Source organism: Aquarana catesbeiana, linkage group LG02 (assembly GCF_042186555.1).
Source record: "Aquarana catesbeiana isolate 2022-GZ linkage group LG02, ASM4218655v1, whole genome shotgun sequence".
Taxonomy (NCBI): domain Eukaryota; kingdom Metazoa; phylum Chordata; class Amphibia; order Anura; family Ranidae; genus Aquarana; species Aquarana catesbeiana.
Window position 1 is genome coordinate 174,950,927 of NC_133325.1, and position 15,198 is coordinate 174,966,124.

Consider the following 15,198-nt stretch of genomic DNA (forward strand, 5'->3'; position numbering starts at 1 on the left):
CACATAGACTAATCAAATTATTTAAATTAAAGCAACTTTTTACTGGAAAAGTATGCATTGACACATATATTGACTGATGCTTTTTTTCATACACATACTAATAGACAGGGCAATACAGGTGCATTATTGTTGCATCCTGCAGATGAAAGAAAAAGCATGTTAAAGGGGACCTAAAAAGTAGAAACTGTGCCTAAAATAGGCAAGCAGAGGACAAAGAAAGGGAGGCTAGGGTCTGTTGATAATGCATTATGCTTGAATGCAACAGAGCCCAATAAAATGTATTGAAGAATAAACAGGATCCAGTGGATGTACACATTTGATTTACTGCCAGTAACACAGTGCCTTGGATGATCTCACACAGCAGGTATACAACTATAAGGTTGTAAGCAGTAATTGCCCAGGCACCCTCACATTCCAGGATGTGTACTGCTATTTTTCAGGAGGAATTCATGTCAAACAGTATATTGTTAAGGGTACTGCTTAAGCACAATTAACATTTTCACATTACCCATGGAATAAAAAAATCTTCACTGTTTTAATTCTTTGCTTTATTAGAAAGTCCACTTTTTAGGTTTCAATTTGTTTGTATGCTTGCATTAACTCTAATGCCTACAGTAGTAGTTCATTTTGTGACTGCATTTGTAAAATGACTCTCTGTGTTGCAGACTGCCACGCCAGGTGGGAAGGGAGGAAATGACATCCTATTAACCAGTGAGCATGTAATAGAAATCACATCTAAACTTCACCAAGCAGTACTGGAAATGACACAAAACAAGCTGAACCTGCAGATTACTGATCAGTATGTCTTACAGATAATGTATTTTGTATATATGAGTCCAACACATCCATAAATGTCATATTATGATTGCCAAAGAAGGAGTCAATCAGTCTGGCAACATATGTTAAGATGCCAGAGGGCCATCTAATAACTTTTGTTATAGGATATTGTTAAAGGGAAAGTATAGCGTAAAATCAGTGAGCAAATTTACATTTTTTTAAAAAGAGTACTTTTATATAATTTATTATAATAAATATATAGATATGTAAATTAGTCACTAGAGGCACCTTTCGGCGGCTTAATGCAATAACTCTTCCTCTTTGAACAGTTGACATAAGGGAGTGGATTGTTTTCAAACTACCAGGTACTGTGAGGAGCAGTAAAGCACAGTCTTTATGTAGCACTGACAAGTAGTTAAATAGTTACATAGTTTGTAAGGTTAAAAAAAAGACACAAGTCCATCCAGTTCAACCTACTAGTATGTGTGTGTATGCATGTCTGATTTTTATTTTCTAACAATTCCATAGTCCTGTATATTCTGTTTCCTGAGGAAGACATCTAAAAGTTTTTTGAAGTTGTTGACACTCTCAGCTCAGTACCAATTCCTGGGGGAGAACCCTTTCCTCTAACCTCAAATGATGACCGTGTGTCCTCTTTAGTGACCTTAGAGCCCTTGCACACTGGGGTGGTTTGCAGGCGCTATTGCGCTAATAATAGCGCCTGCAAACCGCCCCGAAAGTGCCGCTGCTGTGTATCCAGTGTGCAAGCCCCGAGGGCTTGCACACTGGAGCGATGCACTGGCAGGACGGTAAAAAAAGTCCTGCCAGCAGCATCTTCGGAGCGGTGAAGGAGCGGTGTGTATACCGCTCCTTTACCGCTCCTGCCCATTGAAATCAATGGGACGGCGCGGCTATACCGCCGGCAAAGCGCCTCTGCAGAGGCGCTTTGCGGTGGTATTTAACCCTTTCTCGCCCGCTAGCGGGGGGTAAAACCGCCCCGCTAGCGGCCGCATACCGACGGTAAAACGCCGCTAATAATAGCGGCGTTTTACCGCCGACGCCGCCCCCCGCCCCAGTGTGCAAGGGCTCTTAGAGCTAATAGTTATTGGAGTCACCTTTGATATATTTGTACATTGTAATCATATCCGCACTTAGGCGTCTATTCTGCAGAGCAGTGGCGTAAATAGAACCTTCGGGGCCCAGTTCTCCATTCCCACTTTTCATTGCGGGAAACTTTAGTACTATAAAGCTATAGTATAGCTTCTATTATCTCCCTGCAACACCGGAAGATTACCGCTGCACTATGGGGATTTCCAGTAAGAGAACAACCACCAGCACAAGGGACACTTCTCATTCAATGTAAGCACCATACCTTGTGTTAATTTAAAAAAATAGCTAAGCTTAAGCTTTAAAGGCTTAAAATAATGTAAAGTGCCACAACTCTCAGCAGTCATTTCAGTGTCCTATGCATAGGAAGAAAATATGAAATTTGAGAGGTTACTATGGATTACTGCACTTTGTACTTCTTTGTTGAGTTTGCCTCATAACATTTGATGTGACTGGTATGTAATTGTTGATTTATTCATTCTCTGTCTAGGTTTTCTGTGACATTCAAGAAGGACCCAGTAGCTGTTAAATTTGTTGAAACCGCAGTACAGAATGGCAAAGGGCCAGTGTTCAAGAAGAAGGGAAGCCAAATGGTGGAAGTGTATGTGCAATGAGAATGTGTGCAGAATATGACTTGAGAAGGTTTTACCCTAAGGAAGCAATGGACTCATAACTAAAAGGTTTCTATGGTTCTGAAAAGTCATGGGTCAGAGAATTCTTGGAGAAATGAACAAAGGACAAGTCTGAGATGCAAACAAATTTTCTGCTTTTCCAGTTCAGAATTGAATGATTTGAAGGATTGCTAAACCCATCTGCAAAGATCCCTCATTTACATCTAGTTTGTCTCTTGAAACAGGTGCAACATGTACATGGCTGAATGGATCAAAACTGGGCTAATATAGTTAGGATGGTCAATTAAAAAACAGTAAAGATAAATTCTTCCAAGTGCCAACTTGCATGTTTCAAGAGACAACACAGCTGTAAGGAAGAAAGGTGTTTGTCTGGGCTGAGAAACCCTTGCAAAATACATTTTCCTACTACACACTAATACTTTTGAACTTTGGATAATTTCATAGAAATAAATCTTTGAACTTCTGTTTAAAAAACAAACAAAAAACAGAGCAAAGATTTTCATTTAACCATGTTCTTGTCACACTCTCCTTTTGTCCTCTCCAAACATAAATATATGGATTCTATTTTAACATGTTTTCTTACCACTGTGACTCACTGAGAAAATTGAGTAATGGTACAGTTAATAATGAGAAGCACAGTGAGCTTTGATTTGCTAGGTGTTAATATGTTTATAATTTTAATTTCTTTCAATCATAAAAGTAAAAAGGAAATTCAGATACCAATTCAGTATGTATATGTATAAATGTCTCTCATCTTGTACTAAGTTTTGCCGGGCAAGGGCAATTCCTAATCCTAATCAATGAGAAATTTCATGCACTAAATAATTATGGCCTAAGACAGTGAATATATGAAGGTTTATCAATCTTTTTTTTTATTTTATAAATGTTTTATTATAGGTTTGAACTTCACTGGACCATACAGTTGACATACATAGGTACATTTATAAGAATAAAGCACATAAAGTGCTTCTGTGTAAAAACATATCACATAGAGCAATATGGATGTTATTACCCATAAGCAGAAATGCTGTGTCACTTAAAGTACAGATCTGTCAAGTTTTTTTATGACCCATGAACATTCTCCATGAGATTAAAGAATGTGTTCTCAATAAACACTGAAAGTGGTTCACCAGTGCATCCCTTATGTGGTTTCTTTCTAATATTTAAACTGGGATGCCTGTAAAAGTTGATCAGTAGCACCAGGTGAGTACAAAGTTGGTGCAAGTTTGGCAGAGGCGAAGTCAGAGTTGGAAAAAAAGTGCTCTAGTAAACGATGTAAAGCCAAAATGTTTATTTTTTTTGTTTAGATGTAGGGAAGGGTTAAACCCCTAATAGGTTAATTCATTTTTTGCTGCTTGTGTGCCTCTGGGAATTGTCACCTCACTTCCTGTCCTGGATATGAAACAGCAAAGTAGAAGAGATCTCCGCAAAGTAAATAGAATTCTCATCTTTGAGTTGTCAGAAGGACATATGTCCCCATTGGGGGATATACCCTCACCTCTTGCTCTGGTGACAACTCAAAATGTTTGGATTCACTTTCTGTCTCAGTGACAATAGCCACCAGGACAATTAGAGGGTTGACTCTCTCCAGTGAGGACACAGATAACTGTAAACATTTGAGAAAGGGTCACTACTCAATCTAAAGCAAGACAAATCAGAGATGGAATGGCCTGTACAATGAAGCATTAGAAATGAAGTATCTTGTGCAAAGAATGGTGGAAGGAGGCTATGTTTAGACATGATGTGTGTCAATTATGGCTGGATCCCATGTGCAGCCTGTACATTAAATGAAAGTGTGCTTGGGGAGAACACCTACACAGGCTACAGCTCATATGGTTCAGAGAAGCTTGCAGCACTGCAATGCTGGACTTACGGGAAGGCAGGAGTACTAGCAAAACTGACTTGCAGCAGTAAGGTGCTGGATTCACAGGGAGAATTGTAAAGGTCCTTAGAAGAACTCGGCTGCAGGAACTTATTGGAACTTAAGGGTGATGGGATGTCCAAGGAATACAGAAGTGCTTGAGGGTCCCAGAGGAGCTGGATACTGTTGGAGTGCACAAGGAACCTAGGATATCCAGGATGCCCACTGGTTCCAGTGAGACATTCCAGCACCAACACACATACAGCCTCTAAAAGGGCAGAGGCTTAGAGTCTAAAGAGTCACCTTGTGTTCACCAGAGCTACTGAAGGTGAAGATTACCAGATCGTGGTCCTCTGACTCACCTGAACAGGCAGCTACTAGGAACTAAGGACAGGTACAGTAAGAATCCATTGCAGCACTCAGACGCTGGGATCACGGGTCAATAGGTAGTACAGCCCAAGCTGGTGTGAGTGCACGGAAACACACACACAGGCACTGGGAACAGGTAGCCACACAGGATCACTAGAAGTAGAAAGTGCACAGGGACACAGAGCAGAAACCAGACAAAGAGCACATAGGGAGACACTGACGCAGGCTGCAGACTGGGGCCGGTGTCTTGCCGAAAAAGTTCCCCCGGCGGATAAGGACCCCCCCGTACTGCGCAGGCACAGCGCTTGCGCAGTACGAAGCACTACCCAGTCTACCGAGCCGCCGAAAATAGCTGAATGAGAGTCAGCTGTACACCGCGCCTGCGCAATGAGAACACCACATTCTAACAAACGCCGCATGCTCCCGATGCTCGTGCTACTCTGCAAGGGGCGAAGGGGCATGTTTAAAGGCAGGTTTTGCAATCTTCATGGGCGATTTCATTTGAATACTTCTCAAATTGTTTACCACGATATGACAGTCATAGACCTGCCCCTTGCAGAGTAGTACGAGCATCGGGAGCGTGCGGCAGCGTTGGGCACAATGTCCTGCTCATTGCGTAGGCGCCGTGAACAGCTCACTCACAGCTTCGGAGATTTTTGGCAGCTCCCTTGTTTTTCGTACTGCACAAGCTCTGCGCCTGCGCAGTACAGGGGGGGTCCTTATTTGCCGAGCGGAACTTTCTCGGCAGAACACCGGCCATACGCAGAGCAAATTTTTTCAGGAAAGAAATTCACTTGATTCCCCCATCAACACAGACAGTGTTGATGTGGGAATCCCTCCTGCCCCGCCATTGTCTTCTCCCGGCAGGGGGTGGGTGGGGCAAGGGAAGCTGTCCCCACTGAGAGAAGACAGTGATTATTGCTAGTGGCTATAGCAGCTGTTAGCGATAATTGCAGGTAAAACCCGGCATGCTGGTTGTACCCAAGTTGATCGATCGTACATTCAGCCTGCCTGTACATGGTTCGAATCTTTGGCTTGCCTAGGAGTGTACAGGTGATGGTATAATGAATGGCAGGCTGAAATTAATCGGGGATCACAGAGGCTGGGAGCTGGCAGAGGTGCACAAGGGTAACAGAGGCAGAATGAAGGAATGCTCAGAGGATACAAAATGTTACAGATTGCAGGCAGGAAGTCACTGGAAACAAAGTTGGCCCAAATATATTATTTCCATTACAGAATGATGCAGCCACCTTGTGTGCTATAAAGGACTGTAATGGCATTAGCTAAAAACAGTAAGCAGAGCTTTGTTCCTGGCAGCAGTAGGAGCAACTTCCCATCTGGTGCCAGAGAGTCAGGAGAAGCCTTGTAGTTTATCAGTGAATACAAGGCTTCCTCTGATTGGCCCGAAGTGGAAAGCATGACGTCATCAGCCTTCCTCTCCAACTCAGCCAATCAGAGCAAGCCTTGTATTTTATGACAAAAAGGTGGAGAAGCACTCATCGTTACTCTAATTCTGGCAGCAAACAGAAAGTCGCTTGGCTCAGACATACTATTTAAAATGAAATTAAACCTACAAGAATTTCTACTTTAAACATACCAAACTCACCATAAGAGCCACACAGTCTGTGTTTCAGTACTATCCATGGTTAGAATCTACTTCCTGTGCTGGGGTACTGACTTAGAAATTACACAGTTATGTAATTTCTGGTGACAGTTCTTGTCTGTGTTCACAAATCAGCCCCTGCTATAGCCTCTCAGCTTTTTTGCTACAATATTTCAGTTAGATTACGGGGGAAGGAAAGACTGAAGAAATGCTCACTCCTGCCTACCAGATAACAAATAACATCTCAGCCTTGACAAGTTCATTTAAAGCGGAGGTCCACCCTAAAAAAAAAAATTACATAAAAATGGTCCTAAAAATCTGAAAAAAAAAATTGAAAAAAAAAATTTTTTTACTTACCAGAAATGGCTGTTGCTAGGCAGATCGTCCTAATCTGCTACTTCCTACCCTGCGTTGATCTTCATTCTTCTCCTCCTCGCGTTGTCTTCTGGGCAATGGGGCGCGCCGTGTTCTGGGAACTGTGTGTGTGCCAGAACACAGCCGGCCATTCACAAAGCACCTGTGCGACTCGGGCATGCGCAGTAGGAAACGGGCAGTGAAGCCGCAAGGCTCCACTGCCTGTTTCCCTTAGTTCGAATGGCGGCGCCGGGACCCGATCCGATGGACGGATCAGCCTCGTGCGACCGACATCGTGGGCACCCTGGACAGGTAAGTGTGCTTATTAAAAGTCAGCAGCTACCGTGTTTGTAGCTGCTGACTTTTAAAACTTTTAAAAGCTGGACCTCCGCTTTAACCACTTGCCGACAAGGCCATAGCCAAATGACGGCTACAGCGCGGTCGGATAATTGTGGGAGGGCGTACAATGACGTCCTCCCAGAATTGCGCTTCCCGCGCACCCCCTGGAGCGCGCACACAGGAGTGTCCATGTTCGCCAGGTTCTTGGGACCCGGCACGTCACGGATCAGAGTAAAGGGCCAATCCCAGCAGCCCTTTACCATATGATCGCTCCGTCCAATGATGGAGTGATCACTGTCAACAAACCGGCATGATGTCCGCTTCTCTCCTCTTCTCACACTGATTGTGTGAGGAGAGGAGGGAGAAGCTGCAGCGTGAGGCTGCTTGAGGTTTTTTTTTTTATATATTCCAAGTGCCCAGCAGTGCTCCAGCACTGCCACATCTGTATCCCAGCAGTGCACATTTGTGCCCCAGCAGTGCCCCATCAGTGGACATCTGTGCCCCAGCAGTACACTACAGTGCCCCATCAGTGCCACAGCAGTGCTCTACAATGCCCCATCAGTGCACATCTGTGCCCCATCAGTGCCCAGCAGTTCTCTACATTGCCCTTTCAGTGCACATCTGTGCCCCATCAGTGCACATCTGTGCTCTACAATGCCCCATCAGTGCCACTAAAGTGCCACTACGGCACTGCGTCGACAATGACAATTGCACATGCATGTAACACTGTACCCAAATAAAATTTATGTCCTTTTTTTCCCACAAATAGAGCTTTCTTTTGGTGGTATTTGATCACCTCTACAGTTTTTATTTTTTGCGCTATAAACAAAAAAATGGTGACAATTTTGAAAATAAAAAACTATATTTTTAACTTTTTGCTATAATAAATATCCAAAAAATAAAAATAAAAAATGTATTCATCATTTTAGGCCAGTGGTCTCCAAACTGTGGGTCGGGGGCCAGATGCGGCCCTTTGCTTGCCTCTACTTGGCCCTTGGGACATTATTTCTCCAACTGACACCAATGATGGGGCACCCTTCCTCCCACTGACACCATGGATGGGGCACTATTCCTCCTGCTAAGACCAATGATGGGGCACTATTCCCCCCACTGACGCCATTAATGGGGCACCCTTCCTCCTACTGACACCATTAATGGGGCATTATTCCTTTCATTGATACCAATCTTGGGGCATTGTTCCTCCTGCTAAGACCAATAATGGGGCACCATTCCTTCCACTGACACCATTAAGGGCACCCTTCCTCCCATTGACACCATCGATGGGGTTCTCCTGCTAGGACCGCTAAGACCAATGAGGCACTATTAGGGCAGCCTTTCTCCCACTGACACCATAGATAGGGTTCCTCCTGCTAAGACCAATGATGGAGCACTATTCCTCCTGCTAAGACCAATGATGGAGCACTATTCCTCCTGCTAAGACCAATGATGGGGCACTATTCCTCCTGCTAAGACCAATGATGGGGCACTATTCCTCCTGCTAAGGGGCACCATTATTCCCACTTACACTATTAATAGGGCACCCTACCTCCCACTGACACCATAGATGGGGTTCCTCCTGCTAAGACCAATGCGGCACTATTCCTCCTGCTAAGGGGCACCATTCTTCCCACTGACACCATTATTAGGGCACCCTTCCTCCCACTGACACCAACGATAGGGCACTATTTCTCCTGCTAAGACCAATGATGGGGCACTATTCCTCCCACGAGGGGAGGGCTGGCAGCCTTAGGCCTGGGGGGCAAGTCCAGTCAAGTGGCCCATTAACATCTTGCTGACCAGCCACGGTTATTATACGGCGGCAGGTTCTGTCAATATAAACAGACAGATCCTTGTTCTGACAGGGGAGTTAGAAAGAGATCTTGCTGTTCCTAGTGATCAGGACAGGGACAGCGATCTCTCTCTAATCCCAGTCAGTTCCCTTCCCCACACAGTTAGAAACACCTCCCTAGGTAACACAACCCCTTAGTCACCCCCTAGTGTTAACCCCTTCCTTGCCATTGACATTTATACAGTAATCCGTGGCTATTTTTAGCTCTGATCGCTGTATAAATGTCAATGGTCCCAAAAAAGTGTCAAAAGTGTCCGATCTGTCCGCCGCAATGTCGCAGTCCCACTAAATATCTCTGATTTACTAGAAAAAAAAATACAAATGCCATTAACATATCCCCTATTTTGTATAACTTTTGCGCAAAGCAATCAATACACGCTTATTGCGATTTTTTTTTACCAAAAATATGTAGAAGAATACATATTGGCCTAAAACAGGGGTCTCCAAAATTTTTGAACAAAGAGCCAGTTTACTGATACAGGTTTTAGGGGGGGGCAGACTGTGGTCAGTGTGAGTAGAAAATGTCCCAACATCACTGGGAGTATACAATGCCCATCATTGTTTTTCACAGGAGGAACAGTGCCCCATGATTGCTATCAGTGGGAGGAATAGTGCCCTATCATTTTTCTTAGCATGAGGAATAGTGCACCATCGTTGGTCTTAGCAGGAGGAACCCCATCGATGGTGTCAGTGGGAGGCAGGGTGCCCCTTAGCAGGAGGAATAGTGCCCCATCATTGGTCTTAGCAGGAAGACTATGCCCCATCATTGGTCTTAGCAGAAGGAATAGTGCCCCATTGATAGTGTCAGTGAGAGGAAGGGTGCACTATTAATGGTGTCAGTGGGAAGGATGGTGCCCCTTAGCAGGAGGAATAGTGCCCCGTCATTGGTCTTAGCAGGAGAAATAGTGCCCTATCGTTGGTGCCAGTGGGAGGAAGGGTGCCTTATTAATGGTCTCAGTGGGAGATAATATTCCAAGAAACACTCCCCACCAAAGGATGGTAGTGTTGAGAAATAAATCACATTTACATGAAGATAAACAACCAAACTTTTCTAATTTGCGATAGAATTTATTTGTATTGCAGGTTAGTAAAAGTTAAACTATAAAATATGAGCAGCAAAAAAGTAACCGGCCTGGGCTGTGACATCCAGAACTGCATAAATGACATACTAAACTGAAATTCAAAAAGAAAAGGTTAAATTCACTTTCTTATGTCAGCAAAACAAAAAGGTATATACAGTCCAAGATGTTTAACTAAAATGAGATTAAAAGCATATTCTACATATGCATGAGGCCAAAGGGAGAGCTATCCCAGGATAAAGTTTTTTTATTGTGCCCCAGAGTGGCAATGAGATGTTCCATTCTTTAAATATCCAATATGATGTAATGGGATACGCTGTCTGGCACCAGTTAATATATTGCTGATTAGTTGTTTACTGTGTTTTGAAACTCTGGAATAGGGAAGGCCTAAGATGCAAATGGATGGGATCTAAAGATAAGGAGACTCCAATAATTTGAGTTAGGATTTCCATGACTTCCTGCCAGAAAGACTTTATGCCAGAAAGCATTGCCAGAAGATATAAAAGAACGAACCCTTCTCCTTCCCACATCTCCAACACTGGTCTCCAAATTATAAGCATGAAACACTTAGGTGTTTTATACCAATACATCAGAATCTTATAGATGTAGCGCCCTGCTCCTGTTGATCAGGCGCTTATATGTAAATTTAGTGGGTTATCTGTCCTGTACATAGTTCAGATTTAATCTATGGCAAATTAGCCTCTGTTCCAGCATTGGCTGTATTGTGTGCAGTTTCACACTGTTGCCTGTAGGTGTCGTTGTCACCACAGACCGGTGTTGTAAAGCAACAGGCTGAAGTGCATTGAGTGCTCTTCTTTCTCAGAAGCAACTCGGCAGAGGTGGTCCACTGCTATGCCTTCTGGGAGAGAGTACTTAAGGAGCAGACACCATTTTTGGTTCTCTTTCACCTGCTGGCCCTCCTGGCCTAGAGGTATGTGACGGCTTCCTTTCAGTCACGGGGCCATGCTGGCCTGAGGCTGCGTTGCTATAAGTAGGCCCGGAGGTCATCTGGGGCCCGCTGGTTTAGAGGTGGTCCTGTGCTGTTTGTCCTGCGGGAAGAAGCCAAGCAATTGAGAAGATCCAGGGGAGGACTCATCTTGGAAAGGACCGTGTGGAAGGCTGGTCTCAAGAGGGGCCTGGTGACTCAATTGGAGGATGCATCCTAACCTAACTCACCGCACAGTACTGCCGGGTTGGCTTAAAGGTTCTGGTACTGTGTCGCTGTTCATCTAAAACCATTACGTCCTGTGGCAGAGGACTGTTCATCTAATACTACATCCTGTGGCAGAGGATCGTACAACAATTTTGTTCCGTTAAAGTCTGTGGCAGAGACTTTTTGTTCGTGCGCCATTCCGGCTGCTAGGTCAGTGAAAGAGACCTATCCGGGTGGGCAAAAGATCTTTGGACTGAAGGTATAATCGTCTCTAAGATCTTCAATCCCTCAATGATCTAAAAAGGTATTTGAATTTTCCTGCAACTCCCTTTCTACCTCTTCACTGCTACTTCTTTCAAGTTCTTTCATTAAAGCATTGGAAAATACTAAAGTGACTGGTGCATACATTGTTGGATACAAAGTTCAACGTGGACTCTGGGTTCCTGCTGTGGTGAAATTACAGGTAAAGGGGTGACAGCAACAACCCAAATTATTTCAGCAGCTTCTTCGGGAGTTATGCCGCGTACACACGGTCGGACTTTTCGTCTACAAAAGTCCAACGGACGCTGACGGACTAAAGCTGGCTGGTAATCCGATCGTGTGTGGGCTTCTCCGGACTTTCAACGGACTTTTTCAGCCTCAAATCCGACGGACTTTAGATTTGAAACATGCTTCAAATCTTTCCGACGGACTCGAGTCCGGTCGAAAAATCCGCTCGTCTGTATGCTAGTCTGACGGACAAAAACCCACGCTAGGGCAGCTATTGGCTACTGGCTATCAACTTCCTTATTTTAGTCCGGTGTACGTCATCACGTAAGAATTCGACGGACTTTTGTGTGATCGTGTGTAGGCAAGTCTGTTCGTTAGAAAGTCCGCCGCAAGTCCGTCGAAAGTCCGTCGAAAGTCTGTCGGACAGGCTGTCGGACTTTTGTAGCTGAAAAGTCCGACCGTGTGTACGCCCCATTAGTGCTACATAGATTTATTTCTTTATATACTACACAAAGAGTTCACTTGGCCACGCAGCAAGCATTTAAAAAAAAAGGTCGGCAGGGACAGCACAATGATTTTATGCATGACAGTTTTCAATTAAAGTGTCATAAAACCCAGGCCATTAAAAACTGTCAGTACATGTTGTATTACATGCTGTTCATACTCACCCAGTCACTATGGGATTTGTTCTTTATATTATGAAAAAAAACCTTGTTGATCCTGTTGTTCATTGTACCTCCCTCCTTGTCTATGTCCCCGCTGCAGCCTGAGATTGTGTAGAGTCCAGGGGCATCAAACTGGTGGCCCTCCAGCTGTTGTGGAACTACAAGTCCCATCATGCCTCTGCCTGGGAGAGTCATGCTTGTAACTGTCAGCCTTGCAATGACTCATGGGACTTGTAGATCTGCTTCAGCTGGAGGGCCGCCAGTTTGACACCTGTAGTGTAGACCAATCATTGACACATCTACTGAGCATGCTCCAGTTTTAGTTTCCTTATAAGCAGGACAGCCAGGGTCATAAAGACAGGCCAGGTTGGAACAGTTTAATGGTTTAGTGTGGATCACTAGTACCTGTGTATTGTGCATACTTGTGTATTGTGTGTACCTGTGTATTGTGTATACTTGTGTATACCTGTGTATTGTGAGTGCACGTTGTCTGCGAGTGCACGTTGTCTGCGAGTGCACATTGTCTGCGAGTGCACGTGGTCTGCGAGTGCACGTGGTCTGCGAGTGCACGGTTGAGGGATCATCATCAGCACTCAAACTTTATAAAGAATACAACAAAAAATGTAAGAGTGCAATTAGGGCGGCTAAGATAGAACACAGAAGACACACAGCAGAGGAGAGCAAAAAAATCCCAAGAAATTCTTTAAGTATGCAAACAGTAAAAAAGGGAGGCAGACCATATTGGCCCCATAAAGAATGAGGAAGGACATCTGGTTACAAAGGATGGGGAGATGGCAAAGGTATTGAATTTATTCTTCTCCTCAGTCTTCACAAGGGAATCGGGGGGCTTCAGTAACCAAGACTGCAGTGTTTATCCTTGTGACACATCACAGGAAGCACCCTCATGGCTAACAGATGACAGAATTAGAATTAGACTTGGGAAACTTAACATTAAAAAATCACCAGGACCAGATGGCTTGCACCCGAGGGTACTTAGGGAACGCAGTCAAGTAATTGCCAGACCATTGTTCCTAATTTTTACTGACAGTCTACTGACTGGAATGGTACCAGCAGATTTGAGAAAAGCCAATTGTAGCACCAATATTTAAAAAGGGCCCAAAATACATCCCTGGGAATTAGAGATCAGTTAGCCTAACATCAATAGTATGCAAGCTCTTTGAGGGGATGATAAGGGACTATATACAAGATTTTAGTAATGAAAACGGTATCATTAGCAGTAATCAGTATGGATTCATGAAGAATCGTTCTTGCCAAACCAATCTATTAACGTTCTATGAGGAGGTGAAAAAGGAAAACCTAGTGCTGTGAAGGCACGGTAATACCCCTCTGGATTTTATAGACAGACCAGGTGATGTAGTAAGAAAAAGTATTTTATTATAAACATATAATAAAATTGCAAGTAGCAAAAAGAGAGATACAGTTACATGAAAAATGTGTGTGACACATATACTCTGGTTAACATTAGTATGAAACTCAGCTGTCCTGTAGACAAAGTTGGGCTAGCAAAAGCACATACTGCAAATGACATAAATAAGTTCTTAATCCTCACATACCTCTGCCTTGCATCCCATACAATGTGTTGTCCTGTCACCTCCACAGCATCACTATGGATGTCTGGGGTGTGAATTAATATACCCCAAGTAGGGCCAGCTGAGATCAATTGCACATTAGTGCAAGCGAGATCAGCTGGTGGTCAGTGGACAGGTCGAGGCGCCCGACCAATGGCAGCCTCGATCTGTCACAAAGTCCCTTGGCGCGATGACGCATGGCGCAAGCCCACCCCGGGGGGGGGACGGGGTCGCATCCCGCGTCATCGCACCACCGACGTGAACAGTAACCCTCTGTTTTGCACCTCACAGTGAAGCGAAAGCCGGAAGGAACCTGTCATGGAGACAGGCTCCAATGGGCAGGGATGTCCCTAGCACAGACACACAGGGGATATGAACTCATGGGTGGTGTGATGTTAATCCGCGGGAAGCGCACCCCCTGGTGGCCAGCAGCGGCATGCTCATCTCACAGCATCCTGCTAGACAGGTCCTAATCTGGGACAAAGAGAGAAACATATAAAACACTGGACATGGCAACAGAAAAAAATGCATAAGGAACCACACTTGGAGCACAGTTACATTGTTCTATATCAAATAAACACAGTGCATCAGGCACAATACAATGCAAGTTAAGATAGTTTGCATATAAAGATAGAACAGATGGAATATGGAGTAAGCATATGTTCCTAAGTATCGTACATGCCACAATGCATATCAGTGAGCATGCAGGACGGTGCTAACAGGGGACATAGAAGCCACATCTATAGGTCCGGTTCGCAGACACCTGACTAGAATCCCTCTGGGGCGGCACAGTGGTGTAGTGAGTAGCACTCTCGCCTAGCAGTAAGAAGGGTCACTGGTTCGAATCCCGACCACGACACTACCTGCCTGGAGTTTGCATGTTCTCCCTGTGTCTGCGTGGGTTTCCTCCGGGTACTCCGGTTTCCTCCCACACTCCAAAGACATGCTGGTAGGTTAATTGGATCCTGTCTAAATTGTCCCTAGTATGTATGAATGTGAGTTAGGGACCTTAGATTGTAAGCCCCTTGAGGGTGTAGGGACTGATGTGAATGTATAATGTATATGTAAAGCGCTGCGTAAATTGACGGCGCTATATAAGTACCTGAAATAAATAAATAAATAAATAAAATAAAATAAAATATGGTTTAAAATTAAAAGCCTCATTGAGGCCAGGTGGTGAAGTAATAATTCAAATAAAAGCAATTTATTTGAATCTCCACCCCTTGGATTATTAGGGATGTGATCCAATGCAAGAAAACGCACTTTAAGAGTGCAGTCTCCATGTACCGCACGACTATGTCTTCCAAGGGGTAGTCCAGAATCTTTTTTGTT

At 44.2% G+C, this 15,198-nt stretch overlaps 2 protein-coding genes across 4 annotated transcripts in view; one reads left to right on the top strand and one right to left on the bottom strand.

Moving 5' to 3' along the window:
* The window catches only part of MYO1A (myosin IA), a 153,148-nt gene extending 149,495 nt beyond the window's left edge, over positions 1 to 3,653 (top strand). For both annotated transcript variants that reach the window (XM_073613838.1, XM_073613839.1), the window contains 2 exons: positions 666 to 799; positions 2,375 to 3,653. In XM_073613838.1, coding sequence (XP_073469939.1) covers positions 666 to 799; positions 2,375 to 2,498 — 258 coding nt within the window. In that variant the 3' untranslated portion in view covers positions 2,499 to 3,653. The remainder of the gene's footprint in view (positions 1 to 665; positions 800 to 2,374) is intronic.
* Positions 3,654 to 13,843: 10,190 nt separating this feature from the next.
* CCDC89 (coiled-coil domain containing 89) overlaps positions 13,844 to 15,198 on the bottom strand; it is a 29,469-nt gene continuing 28,114 nt past the window's right edge. The window contains exon 3 of one of the 2 annotated variants that reach the window (XM_073613841.1): positions 13,844 to 14,335. The gene's annotated coding sequence lies outside the window, so the exon portion shown is untranslated. Of the gene's footprint in view, positions 14,341 to 15,198 lie in introns of both variants that reach the window. The other variant, XM_073613840.1, reaches the window with a different exon arrangement.